General features: G+C 33.8%; 1 protein-coding gene across 2 annotated transcripts in view; it reads right to left on the reverse strand.

The window, feature by feature from the left end:
- LOC118193303 (signal-induced proliferation-associated 1-like protein 2) overlaps nt 1-15,356 on the reverse strand; it is a 251,828-nt gene that overhangs the window by 86,173 nt on the left and 150,299 nt on the right. For both annotated transcript variants that reach the window (XM_085823912.1, XM_085823913.1), the window contains exons 5-8: nt 10,061-10,136; nt 8,974-9,072; nt 4,591-4,694; nt 60-217 (exon numbers count right to left, since the gene is read on the reverse strand). In XM_085823912.1, coding sequence (XP_085680038.1) covers nt 60-217; nt 4,591-4,694; nt 8,974-9,072; nt 10,061-10,136 — 437 coding nt within the window. The remainder of the gene's footprint in view (nt 1-59; nt 218-4,590; nt 4,695-8,973; nt 9,073-10,060; nt 10,137-15,356) is intronic.

Below are 15,356 nucleotides of genomic sequence, written 5' to 3' on the forward strand. Positions count from 1 at the left end.
AGGGACATGAATTCACTCATAGATAAAAGAATGAAATGGCATTAAAAATTAATACAAACCTGTAGCAAGTATTATCAGAGCAAGGATTGACAACCCTGACTACAATAAATACATGCTGAAATTGAGATCGGATGTTTTTGGGGGTAAATGGAAGAGCATCAGGTTCTTGGAAGACAATGGTCACAATATCATTTCCTATGTGTCTTTTCCGAAGTAACTGCAAAAGAAAATTTCAAATACGAGTTTTTAGCTCAATGGAAAATCAGAGGTCTCAAAATCAAACTGTATGTGTGCCGAATGCACTATCTAACTTCAAGTGATTGACCAAATTTTCTCCTTTTTATACTAAAATGAAAAGTTTTTTTTTAAACAAAACAAATTTTTTAAACTGAATTAAAAATTTTCTTTACTAAATATTTTCCAGAACATATATAAACAGTAATAATAATGAGGCAAAGGAAAAAATTCTGATTTACATTTTTTTGGCTGAAATCTAAAAGGTTGATATCTGCAAGAAATTCCAGTAGTTTACATTACGTAACTCAAACCTGTCGATAGCTAAATATAATATTTTCGGACTGACATTTACTTATTTATTTCAAAAAACTTTAAATATTTCAAATAACATTGAATTAATCACCAAATCACTTACTTAAACAAATTACAAAAACTTTCACAGAACAAAATTTCAGAACAAATAATGACAACCAATTATTTTTCATTTATTTATTAAATTTTTCTTTGATGCACAGAGAAAAAAATACATAAACTTGCATAATCTGTTTAAAGAAAAGTATGTACCCAGAAAGAACTGAGTGACAACTATGAAATTCCGCACAAGTATAGAGTTCAATTAAATAAACAAACGATCAAAAACTGGTGTAAAAAAAAAAGGGATTTTTTATTTAAGAGTAGTAATACAAACAATGCACAAATCAGCAGATGGTAAAGCCATTCCTGACAGCTAGCCACACAAGCCGATATACGGCTGAGTATGAAGTCCAAGTAATTTTTTCTGAGGTAGACTGTGCCAAAAATTGAGCAACTGGTCAGCAAGTTCGGATGTATTTCTATATGGATGAATATGCCGGAGTAATACATCTTAAACATGTTCAACAAGTGACAGATAGGTCTGCAAACTTGGGAGGACAATCAAGGACATTTACCTTGAAGATATTGTTAGGGAAATCGTACTACATGTGATTCAGAGTTGTCCTGCTAGCATAGGCAGTATAACAGGCTGCAAAATGGTGCCAATGCACCTGTGAGCAGTCAGATTACCTCGCCGCATATCTAACAGTGAATGGCTGTCCCAGCTGATCACTCTACATACTGTGACACCCTGTGTTCTGGCTGTATGCAGCTCAGTAACAAATGATACACTGACCAAACAAATGATACCTCTCAATCTCCAGACAAGCATGCAGTAGTCATCAGCATTGACAGAAAAGTGTGATTCACTGCTGAAGATCACTTTTCTCCAACTAGACACCATCCAACTTGAGCAAGAGCGGCACGATGCAAGATGACAATGCTTATGGTGGAGTATTCGCCCTATGATGTGATCCCTCTCAAACAACTATTCATAATGGTGTCAAGTCCATCTTAAAGGCATCTTTTGTTACAATGTCATGTATACAAGCTGTCATTGTAGTTGTAAATGCTCATTTCTTGCCGCTCCTGCCCTTTAACATTCTACCAGCTGCACACTTCAGACATGCACTATATCACTTCACAAATGCTAACTCGAGCTGAAACTTTAATCATTTACACAACTCGCCAAACAACATTTACATGCCGCTTTTTGTAAGTGTGATTAAATTTTTTCTAGGAGCATATATTTTTTTTGCAAATAATTGCAAAATTCTTTACTTTTTACTACAACTTTCAGTTGCATCACTTCATGGCATTTCAGTTTTCATAAAGTTAGTAACCTTGGAGACAAATTATTAGAAACTACATTCATCACAAGTTCTAGATGCTTATTGGTCATTCTTGTTCTCTCTCTCTCTCTCTCTCTCTTTTTTTTTTTTTTTTTTTTTTTTTTTTTTTTTTTTTTAAGACTTATTATTTTTTTAGGGTGGAAAAAATTTGTTCACATATGAATGCATTCCCAAACAAAACAATTATTCTTATTACAAAAGTTTGTTACTGAAGGTATTTATCTTTTGAAAGTTGCAAACAAATCTGTGCACTCAAATCTTTGAATAAGATTTACATATTAGTGTAAACTAATTAGTGCAATTTATAGATTTTCTGGGCACTACTGATATTTGTTTTTAATGGCAGTGAAAATAATGTAAAATTACACTCAAATCGTTAAAATCTTAAACCTTTCTTCAAATTCTTGCAATAATAATGCTAATAATTAATTTATGCAAAGTGACTTCGCGGCCCGGGCTGCATGTGGCCAATTTGAGACACTGCTCTATATAACAGTTTCCTCTTAATTTTCTGCATAGGAATGAATTTCTGGAAAACAATTTCCTCATTATAATTTAGCAAACTTCTTCAGCACTGCTTTCCTCTTAAAATTATAAAAAACACAGTACCACATTTCCTTATCGTCCCAGGCTCTTTAAGCCATTAGGTTCTGAAAATGTTTAATATTTGCAAAAATTTTCACTTCTTCCATTGTACACAGTATTTCCCTCTGATGGCTGGCTAGTTTGGTAAAAGGTATTTCCCCAATTATTCTTATTTACTGCACACAAGTCATACTTAAATGTAAATGTACAATTTGTATATTTTTGTACTTCTTCGATTTTATTTTCCTTCACATTTTTCTCGCAATCCAGATCCTTTGTTAATCCCCATCTCCTTCCTTCCTCTGGTGTCTCACTCACAAGCTGCAATCAAGACTCATTCATATGAGGTGTCCCTAGGGCTTTATAAGGTAACTGAGCTGGAACATGCCATGTTCAGCTGAATTATTTGAAGATATGTTAATGTTACAAGTACTACGCATTTTTAATGGAATGCAGGTTTCTTTAAAAGATTAACATTGTGATAGTTGCTAGTAGCTTATCCATGGCTACTTTTCATTTATTATGATTTTACTGTAGGCACGTTCTTCAAAAATTAAATGCTTGCATAATTTTTTCCTTCTCGATTCCTGGACAAAAAAAAAAAAAAAAAGTTAAGAAAGGAGAAAGATACAAAAGAAAATAAGTTAACTTAATTCAAACTTCATTAAAGCTTTTAAAAAACCTGAACGGTTTCAGATTTCAAATTACGTCCAAAGGGACCTTTTTTAAAAATTTTGTGGGTTACCTTTATTTGTTAAGTATCATGTAAACCATAAAATTCAGTTCAACAGTAATGTCACAAAATGGTTTTAAAATGAACATATTGTTACGAAATGTACAGGCGCGGTAAGATGGCTTCCCCGTAAAGCAGTTTTGGGGTTGCCATAAAATGGTGAGGGAAGGCAAGGTTGTCACATTTGGTGAGAAATCGCCCATTTGGTGACGAAACTGGTGATATACCATGGACGGATGGAGAACCTTCTGGAATGAATTCTTACCGATTTAGCCCACAATGTTATCGAACACAAGCCGAAAGCTATATAAACCCTGCTGGTCTGCAGTCAGTCAATCTGTGTGTCTCGTCTAGCGAATCAGTCCCTGCGCAGTGGATCAAGTGGACAGCCGGGCAGGGAGTGCCGATTGGGTCGTCGAGTGCACCGCAAGATTCTTGTAGTATATCATGGTTAGTGTATCATCGAGAGAGCGTGTTGAGCTCCGGGAGCAACTGAACCGAAAAGTCGGGAGCTGTGCTCGTGTGTTGTCGAGTGCATCGTGAGCTGTAGCGTAGAGAGTATGAAGTTCCGAGAATGACCGAGCAGAGTCGGGAGCTTTGCAGCGAAGCTGTCTCCATCGTTATTGCCTGACAGTGTGAAGGCTGTGTCGCTGAAAGTGTCAGCGTGTTTATAACAGTTCAAAGACTGTAAAAGTGACTTTGGAGCTGTCCTGATTAATATTGGCCAAATAAAAGTGCGTTTCGATACTTCATCAACCATCGTCATTATTCACTCCAAATCTACGAATCCCATATGAACGTAAAGGTAGAAAATAAAGTAACAATATCTTTAGAATTTCCAATACACAGTTTCTTGCGCTGGAGACAAAAAAGTTCCCCCCCCGGCAGAGTGTTGCCATTGCTCGCTTTTAAAATGCTGAGTTTTTTAATCAAAAATTCGTTAGTTTTACAAAATATGAAATTGATAACAAAACAAATTCCAAATTTCAAATTTGGGCTTACAGATGCCTATATTTGCAGTAAGATTACATCATTCAAAATTGGATGGCTCTAGGTACCATTGTTTTATTACAACATGAGAAACATACATACATTTACACAGATTCTTCATTATTTAATTTCTTCAAATATAATACAGGGTGATAGTACTTGGTGGCAATGATTTGAAAAGTGATACAGCCTTTTAAAGTTTTCGACACAAAATTGTTCAAACACGAAAACAATAGTCCTTCAGGGACAAAGCCCCTTTGGACTAACAAAGATAATTATGATAAAAAAATGGTAAATATTCAAAATTAACTAATGTTCAATACAACTAAATCATCATACTTGTTGTTTATTATTTGGAGTATATGGCAGAAGGGTGGATACATGAAACATCACCTCACAATCTTGATGAGTGTTGAAGATGGAGTAAAGCCCAGTAGTATCAGCTGTTAAAAGCATAGCAAATAACAAGATATCTATTAATACAAATTACTAGATTAGAACCAGAATTTAAAGTTTGCAGAACTAAAAGTTCAACCAACCAATGTTTTTAATGATTGGAATTTATTTTCCGTAGCAGCCTTGATGAGAGAAAATTGTGCTAATGCAATTCAGACTCAAGAAAGCATGATTTGTTGCCAAATGTTATAAGCACACACGAGAATGAAGTTGACTTTGGTAAACAGTAATTCATTAATACCTATCATCCCAAACTATTCAATATATATAGAAGAATATACAAGGAATTTAATCATAATTATATATTTATGAAAGAAATTTAACATAAATTTGTATTTTTAATATTTAATAATTTTGTCAGCAATTTATTTTAAATAATATAATTCAACATATATTATTTAATATATACACTAATTATCACATATTAATAATTAAATAATTATGAATAATAATTAATTAATAATTTATGTTGTTTATGCTTTTTTATATACATCGTATTAAATACAATATTATAATTGTACTTAATACAACATATGTAAAAGAGCCAAAAACCATTTTTAAACATACTGTAAAATTCAATTTTATGCAGTTTTATTAGCAGTTTATTAAACAATCAGGCACAGTGGCGCAGTAGCTGGTGCACTGCACAGCAGCATCACAGATCCGGGGTTTGATCCCTGGGCTGGACAAGGTTGACCCAGCCTTTCATCCCTTGATTTCTATCCTTTGGGTCGATAAAATGAGTACCAAATTCACTTGGGGACTAAACACTGAGGGTCCTGCGACAAGCTGACCACTTGTTCAGAGCATACTTGTTCAGAGCATATGCTTACACACCCTGGGGCCCACGGTCAAGAAAGCAGATTTCGAGGCACTGCTGGCCTTGGCCTACTAGGGTTGTTGCACCACTGAGTTTAGTTTAGTTTATTAAAAAATCAACATATATAAACATATCAGAAGATAAATTTTTTGCAGACTTTTTTTGTATCCACAGATCAGCAACTGCTGCTAATAAATCCTCAAACATCAACTATAGCTCCCTTTTTCCACTGACTGAAAATAGTACACGTAATGAGTATTTTACTCAATTTACTAATTATTGAAAACTGGTTAGATTGTTTCTTGCGCATTTGCAGACCAGTAATTATTTATTTCTCACAGATGCAGAAACTCACTGAATTATCATTCTCGTCAAGGCCACTAGAGAATACAAGTACCCAAGAAAATATCAACTAATAATGCTTATTAAGCAAAACTTGAAAATTTAAGAATTAAAAGTTGAGCCAATGAACAGATTTTAACAATGTTAATCATTACACATGTAATGGACATTTCCCAAACATGCTCTATCTGGTACTTCTAGCCTATTAAAATTCCTATTGCCAATTAAAATTCTTCAAGTTTACAAAAAATTTTTTACACACTCCATTATAAATACACTGCCCTCCAAAAGTTAAGGAACAGCATGTTTTTTGTGTCTAACTTGAGAAAAGTAACATAGAAACAAGAAATTTACAGGACATGTTCAATTAACAGCTCTTTAATGAATGCGACATAGAATGTTTCTAAAGTTTAACACAAACATGAATTACAACAAAAAGCTGCACTCTTGGCAGAAAAATCCAGTCTTAGAGAAACAACATATCACAGTTTTTTAAGGAAAAATGGGTGGTAACATTACAAAAATGGGTTCTAATATGGAATGTGCTCATCACTAGCTGCAATACATTGGCAGCAGTGATGTTCCATGCTGTCAATTAAGCTGTCAGTCGGTGAAATAGGAAGCAATGACTACACACGGAGAAATCCTTCTTAAAGCTCGTATAACGACCTTGGAGGAGGACTTAAAGCAGCAACCTGTCTTCCAAGGTAGCCCCTAAAGATGCTCTATTGGATTCAGGTCTAGGGATTGAGCTGGCCATTCCATCTGCTCCACACCATTGACCCTCAAGATATTCTTCAACTACCCAAGCTCAGTGCGGTCGCACATTGTCGTCTATCATAAAAAATTCAGGACCAATAGCAGTGGCATATGGGCGGACATACTGATCAAGGATCTCATCTCGATGTCTCCCTCTGGTCAAAGGTTCTCCATGGAACACATGCAGGTCAGTGTGACCATCGAGAGAGATTCCAGCCCAAACCATTATTCTCCCACCTTTGTAACTGTGTCTCTCCAGAATGTGGGTTGGTTCTTCTAGATGAGCTCACAACCTGAATCACTCTCTAATGTGAACCTGGACTCATATGTGAAGAAAACAGATGCTGACTGGTCCAGGAGACATCTTCTCTTGCCCAACATAAACAGGCACCTTTGTGTCCTTGGGGGAAGGCGACACAAACAACTGGTCATCTTGCATACAGACCTACATTGTGCAGGTGTCTGCACAACTGTAGTAGCTGAGACTCTTGTTCCTAGGCAAAGTAATGTTACTCCTCCTTCGGGCTGAAAGAGCTAAGAGTCTCCCGCAGGTGTTGCAACTCTTGGTCTGCGTGGAACATGTCTTCTAGACATAGAATCCTCGGATTAAAACTGATTCCATAGTCGGTGGACCACACTACGAGAGACGGCAGCATCAGCTAGTGCCATCCCCATTTCCATCCATCCCATCGGCTGCCACCTCAACGAATTTTGCAAACAACTTCTCCCGGACATTGATAGCCTCTCCTGGATATTGTTCATGAAACTGTAATAACAACTGAAGATCAACACTCGTGAACAAATATTACAATTTTTGCACTTTTTTCTCCTACTCCTACACAGTCAAAAGTCGTTAATCCGGATGCCCATAATCCGAAATGATCTGTAATCGAGACCTCAAAGCTACAAACTTTCTGCGCATGCGTCAACACGTAATGCGTTCCCGCATGCGCATAATACATTTATGCATGCGCATTTAATGTATAACGGACGGTATAAGCTAAGCTAAAATTATCTAAATATCTATTTCAGTTAATGTTGCAGATTGCATTGTTCCTTAATCTTCGAATTGGATGCGGCTTATTATTTTTTGCAGATTGTTAAAGCAATTTTATAAAAGTAAGCTTGAACTTTCGATTATGTCAAACAGAATTTCCGATGCTGGATACTGCCAAAGGATCTACAAAGCAAAAGCATGTTTCGATGTCCATCAAACAAAAAGTGGAATTGCTGCAAAAAATGGACAAAGGCATATCCTTTGTTTCTCTAACCATTCCGAAATCTGTTTATCAATTTCCTGCTGCTCTGCAGGGGAGGGGAATGTCGTGGTGCGCAATGAACTGGAAGTTGATCTGTCAGCACTATCCTTATCTTCAGGGCAGATGTTTTTATTTTATTCGGCTTATAGTTCATTAATAAATGTAGTATTTCATCTTGATGTACTCTGTCTTTGATATGATTTAAATCAAATCCATAATAAATATCACGAATACACATCAAATAGTTTTCTGGTTGCAATTTTCTAATTTCGACTATGCACAATGTATGCTTTACGCATGCATGTGTTGAAAGAAATGTTTAATAAAGTAAACAAATAATTTTTTTTTTTTTTTTTTTTTTTTTTTTTTTTTTTTTTTTTTTTTGTAAATTTTGATACCTTTTTGATCATAATTGTTCTTTATTTCATAAATTACGGTTTCATATTTGTAATTTTATAAATTCTGCATGCCATCTTACTAGATTTAAACTGATGATCTATAATCCGGAAAAATCAATAATTCGGAATCGACGAAGTCTGGACGAGTCCGGATTAAAGACTTTTGACTGTATAAGCATTCATTTCTATAAAATAAAAGTGGTAGATATTGTTTTTGCATATTTTTCTTAAACGCTGTTCCTGTCATGCATATTAACTGTGAATTTAAATATTGTTGTAATGGCGAGCTTTGAAAAACACACCGTTCCTTAACTTAACCGTTAAGAGCAATGCACGTAACTGTATAACTCAAAGTACAACTCAAAATACCAAATAATGTTAATCAACAAGTAACATAAAATTTTATTGAATGTCTTGTATCTTTAGAGAGATCAGTATAGTTATTGACAAATTACTGCCTGCCACCTTCTTTTTTGAGTGAACTTAATATTTTCTAACATGAATTAAGATTGATGAAAGTAAAAGACAGGAATACACAATTAAAATTTTTCAAAGCAAGCTTGCATCTATCAGTTTCAACTATTCAACCACAATGATGCAATCCAAAATTATTTCAGTTTAGTTTCTTCCATGTTAGATGACTTTAGGAAAATTTTATACAATTTAAAATCAATTAAAAAATGCTTACTTTTGGTATCCAAACCACCACGATACTTATCAAAACCTTTTAAGCGCACTCTTTGTCCAAGCATGTCTAGAAACTCTTCAAATGCAGGACCAGGAAATTCTATAATACACAAAAATGAAATTTTTTATGAAACACAATCTGATGAATAAAAGCTTACTTATGAATGACTTATGAAATTACTTATGAAAATGACAATAAAATACATATTGAGAGAACAGGTCAATTTATATTCTAAGAAACCTCAAAATCTACCATTTTTAAATAATGAAATCTATCATGTGAAAAAAACTTTAAATTGTATGTTTATTTTTACCTTTAATTGTTACCTAAACAAAACAAATATAATGAGCAATATTTATTACTTAACCCTCTGGCTGATAATCCCGCGATTTCGACGGCCAACTCAAATGTAGCAAAATTTGCTCATCCTTGCGATTTCTGCAGGCATTTTATTGAGGAGCAGATTCCGTTTTTCCCACGTTTAACCATTGAAATAAATTATATACAGTATTAGGCGTTTAGTTTACATTTGGGCCAACAGATATCGTTAGTTGTCCAATAAATTGTGGCATTTGAAGGCATGTGGTATTAGCGCTCAAACTTCACTTTTTCCAGCGTTTTTCTTACAGAAATGGCTGCTAGAAAACATTCAGCGATTATCTTGATTATTTAATTAAATTATTGAATTATTAATTAGATTTATTGATTAGACTGATTATTAATTAGATTTATTGAATCTGGTGCAAAGACTGTGAAGTTGGACTTTGGACTTGAACCCTGTTTTGAACTCTATCATACTAAACTGCATTTCTAGGGTATTTTCCCCTCAGCGCTTTATACCTTCTTAAATTTTATACATTTTCCTTTTTTATATTATGCAATAAATCGAAATTAACTGTAATTCAATTGAAATTTATTCAAAAAAAGATTTTTCTTTTTTGGTGATAACATCTGAAGTTGGTTTTTCTGGCAACTTAGTTTCTCATGAAGCAGTTCAAGAAAATCTTAAGAAAGAAATATATAATTATATTTTCAAAAATTTAATGAACATGCAGAATTTAATGAGTGAACAGAAGAAAATATATACCATTATTATACATTTCTTCTTCAGTAGCTTGACCAGCCTTACAATACATTACACCAACCTTGAAATTTTTGGTTATCTGAAAAACATTAAGGGTTATTTCAAACTTACATTTTATTTAATTTTTTAAGCAATATACATTCAAAGTGATGAAATAAGAACTTAAACTAACCCTTAGTACTAATACACACACAATATTAAGACACAAACACACACCGAATAAGTACTAATTCACAAGTCAAACAACAAAAATCAGCGTTAATTTTCAAAATTTTCACAGGACTAGTTCCAATGGTTTTACCGAACCACCATCCTCAGCTGCAAAAGCGCAAATGGATTCATTTGCGGTTTTGAGGATTATCATGAGGATTATCAGAGAACAATCCACAACATTGCTGCCATTGTCAACATTCAGCAAAGTTGAGCGGATCTATGATGGATGAAAAACTGGCTGTTCTACAATGACAATGTGCCATGTCATCATGCTCTGCTCATATATAAAGCTCTTGCCAAAAACAAAATGATAGCACTGCCACACCCACTCTACTTGCCAAATTTGGCTACTGTGAATTTTGTCACTTTTTTGAAGCTGAAGACCGAGCTTAAAGTACAACATTTTAACACCATTTCAGAGATCCAATGCAAATCCCAGAAGGTACTTGAAACTCTTCAAAATGAATACTTCTAAGACACATTCCAACAGTGGCAGAAAACACTGGGAATACCGTATTATTGCACAAGGTGACTATTTTCAGGGTAACAGTGTATAAATGTACACAAATAAAGTACTTTCTTGCAAACAGAGCTAGTCTCGAAACTTTTTGATACCACCCCATATGTTGCTGCAATATAAAAGAACATAAAAACATAAGAATATTTACTATATTCTCTAGTACAACATTCAGATGCTTCTGCTGACTAGAACTGAGTATTCTTTTTAATTAAAATGTGGAGTGACATTTAAGAATAAATAGTTAAAATTGAGCACTTTTAATGAAGTCCCGTGTTGCCTGAACAGTATAATCGGTTAATACAGGTAACTCTAGAAATTGAATATGAAGAAATCAATTCCTATCAAATTTAGGGCTTGTTTGCTAATGCTTTGCCTTTCTATATCTGGGCAAATGCAATATTACATAACCCTGCAGTAAGTGTATCATGAGGGAGATTCTCAGATATGACCAATAAGCTCAGCCATAATTCCAGGCAGTAACTACCAGGCTGTTATATATATAGACAATTCTAGCTAGTAAGTGCCTGGTCCAACATTATAATGATGCATATTCTAATAAATTAAATATAAAGCAGATTAATCCACACACACATAGTTAAAATACACATAGGTTCACTATACAGTTTGTCACATATATGGTTGAAAGCAGGGATAGAGTCGGTAGGGAAAATGAACAATTCCTGGAATTTTAAAGACTCCCTCATATATACATGTATATACACATGGGTTACAGCTTACTTTTTTTTTATTATAAAAGAAGTAATAAATGCTACAGGGAAAAAAAAAAAAAAAAAAAAAAAAAAAAAAAAACCTGATGGCATAGCAAATTATTTATATTAATTAGCATTTATTATGAAATGGAAAACCTGGCATTAGTTATTTCTAAGAAACAGTATAGCTTCTGCAAGTGAAATCATATTTCTCTATTTCTTCAAAGGCCATGTAGATATCTTGTTTGCATTTTTTCATTTTTATATCTAAAGGCTCCTGGTTCTTTATTTTCATTCGCATTGCCTTAGCCTTTTTCAATATTATCCAAAAATATTTCTCAAAATCTAACTTATCTTTAGAAGAGGATGATAGAGACTCAATTGCAATGTCTGCAATTTGATTGTTCTCATTTGAATTTTCCAATTGTTCTGAGAATAGTATCATTCTTAATGAAAGTTCATAGATAACTTTCTTTGCCTTTTAATTTGTTCCTTATCCATGAAAATTCAATGCTTCGGATCTACATATATTGAACCCAGCAAGATCTCATTGTCTAGCAAACTAGTTCATCTTTTCTTCATTGAAGAAATGATTCCTTCTGCAATAACCCTCCATTTCAGAAAGAACAAACATCACATTCTTCCATTCTCACCTCCTGTCAATTCTTCAGATTGCAGCTTTTTTGTGGATATATTCGGTGTAGAAAGAAGAGTTTCCAATTCTGCAAGATCATTCTACAGTCTTTCTGTTAGTGGAAAATTAGAGTTATCTACATTTTCTAAAAAAGTTCTTAATTCTAACAACCTCTTTATGATCAAATATGTACTTCCTTATCGCGTTGCTTGATCAATAATTGCTCCTTTTCCTGCTTGCTTCCTAAAAATGGCATTAATTTCGGGAGTTCTTACTGCTATTGCTGCTTACCTAAATTTACCAGTGACATTTCTAACTAAATCAGTTTAATCACTAATGGCAAGTATCACATCCATCCTCCTCCCTTATTGTTGACGCCAGAGGCGCCATCTGTGAAAAAATATATAATAGTTTGTGTTCGAAAGAGATGACGCTGATGTTTGTCCTTAACTTGCCGGAGTTACAACAATAGTCAAAACGTGGGTACCAAATTGTGTAGAATGTGTCAAATTCGAAATTTAACGATTATGAAAGAAAACTTGTGGATTATTCTTAAGTAGAAGGTATGTGGCCTTAACTAAGTGAAAAAAAAAAAAAAAAAAAAAAAGAAGAAGATTATTAACATATTGCTGTAGAACTAAATTTAGACATTTTAGAAGCAAAAACTATATCACATTTATTTGATATAATTAAAAACAGTGAAAGCTATAAGAATGCTCCTGCATTAGTTGAAGGTATAGCAAATAATATTATCGACGAAAGAAAAAGTGACGAGAGCCAATTGCTTGAACTTGAGAAGCTGCGAGCAGACTATATTTATTTATATGTATATTTCATCTATGTGAAATCAATCAATTCTTATGGTGAATCAGAAGTTAAACTTCTCATTAGTAAATCCAGGGTAACACCTCTAAAATGTATATATACTGCGACTCGAACTCTGCGGCTGAACTACTAGTTAAATTGATGAGAAGAGTCTTAAGTGCACTAAAACTAGAGGTTTTTACAACCTTTTTCTGGACAGATAGCTCCATTGTACTGGCATGGTTAAGAAAGAAATGTAAAGATCTCAAAACTTTTCTTGCTAATCGAATATCGATCATCCAAAATTTATCTGTTGTTGAACAGTGGCATCCCGTCCCATCTAAAAAGAACCCTGCGGATCTCATATCAAGAAGTACTGATCTGGTCAAACTTCAGCTGTGTGAACTGCGGTGTTGTCCCACATTTCTTCTACAACCTGTGATAACTAAGTGCCAAGATGATATCCCTGAGGAGTCCAAAGAACTGTATCTTCACGAATTAAAACCACCAGTACTAAGTGAAATATGTGCATTTATTAACACTTCTGAGCCTTTAGATGTCATCAATAATTGTTCATCTTACAACAAACTGCTAAGAGTAGTGGCGTGGCGCAAGAGAAACTTGCATAACACCAGGCATCTATTGCATGCTACGTCGGAACTTTGACAACCAGCGAAATTTCTATTTCTAGCACATTAAGGTGTATTGTGAAAAATGTTCGAAGGACTTCATTTGTGACAGAAATCCAGTGCTTAGAAGAGGGTGCTCCTATTCCTAATAGTAGTAAACAATATTGAATTTGACTTCATTTCTAGATCATGATGGAGTACTCAGAGTGGGTGGCAGACTGAAAAACAGTGACTTAAGTGAAATGAGAAAACATCCTATGATTCTGCCAACTAAACATAATTTTACTGTAATTGTGATTAATCATTTTCATGTTCTTTATTTTCATGCAGATGCTGAAACAACACTATCACTTATAAGGAGTAAATTTTGGATTGTTTCTGCAAGAAATATAATTAGAAAAATTATATTTAATTGTATGATTTGTAAAAAGGTAAATTCCAGATCTGCGCAGCAACAGATGGCTGATTTACCAGCTGCAAGAGAGACCATATTCAGAGATTTTTTCTAGAATAGGACTCTATTTTTGTGGTCCATTTGTGGTAAAAAATTTTGTAGGTAGAAGTAAACAGGTAAGAAAAATATTTGTATGTATTTTTGTATGTTTCACTATGAAGGCCTTGCACGTTGAAATTGTAAATGATTTAACAAGTGCAACATTTATAGCAGCACTTAAACGCTTTATTGCCAGGTGAGGTAAACCCTCAGATATTTTCAAAGACAATGGCAGGAATTTTGTAGGTGCTCATAGAGAATTAAGAGCAATTCTAAAATCTTTATTTAAAGATAAAAGTGAGAAAGAAATTAAAGTTTATTTAGCTACTGAAGGCATAAATTGGCATTTTAATCCTCCCTCTACTTATGGGATTTATGGGAAGCTAGTGTTAAAACCCTTAAATATCACTTGAAACGTGTGGTGGGAAAAACAATTTTAATTTATGAAGAATTTTTTACTCTTAATTGTTCAGGTTGAATCTGTACTTAATTCTCGCCCTCTTTGTCCCATTTCAAATTATCCAAATGATGTTGAAGTATTGACATCTGGTCACTTTCTTATTGGCTCATCTTTAATTGCAATGCCTGAACCTAATTTTACAGAGATTCCTATAAATTGGTTAACTAGATGGCAAATGGTTCAGAAACTAAATCAAAATTTTTGGAAAAAAAATGGTTGTCTGAGTATCTAAACAAACTTTTAAATAGACCAAAATGGTATAAAGGAAATGTAAAAATGAAGGAAGGAGATTTAGTTTTAGTAAAAGATTTGGATAACTACTCTCCTTTAAAGTGGCATTTAGTGTGAATTATTAAGACCCATCCAGGTCAAGATAATACTATTCAAGGCGTGACACTTAAAGATAAAAGTGGAACCTATAAAAGGACAATGACATGACTTTGCCTTTTGGTAATGAAAAAGTTTCAATTACTTAAATTTTACTTGTAGTTAATTATCAAGTTTTGAGTATTACTGTATTATTGTATAACTATCAATACTGTTATCATTATCTTAGAGTGTTGTGTTTTTAATTGATATACTAATTTAGTGTTATAGCATTGTATTTGGTATATTTTTGTGTTTCTAAATTTATTGCTGAATGTTTGCAATATTTAAGGCCGGACGGTATGTAGATGCCAGAGGCGCCATCTGTGAAAAAATGTATAATATTTCGTGTTCTTAAGAGATGACGCTGATATTTGTTTATAGCACCACCTTGCGGCCACTTGTATTGAGATTTGAGTGTGTTCTGAGACACCACCGAGAGATGTGGTCAATAACTCAATAACTTTGCA

This window comes from Stegodyphus dumicola, chromosome 9 (genome assembly GCF_044657685.1).
Source record: "Stegodyphus dumicola isolate Sdum_Otavi_A_Nest chromosome 9, ASM4465768v1".
In the NCBI taxonomy this organism is placed as follows: domain Eukaryota; kingdom Metazoa; phylum Arthropoda; class Arachnida; order Araneae; family Eresidae; genus Stegodyphus; species Stegodyphus dumicola.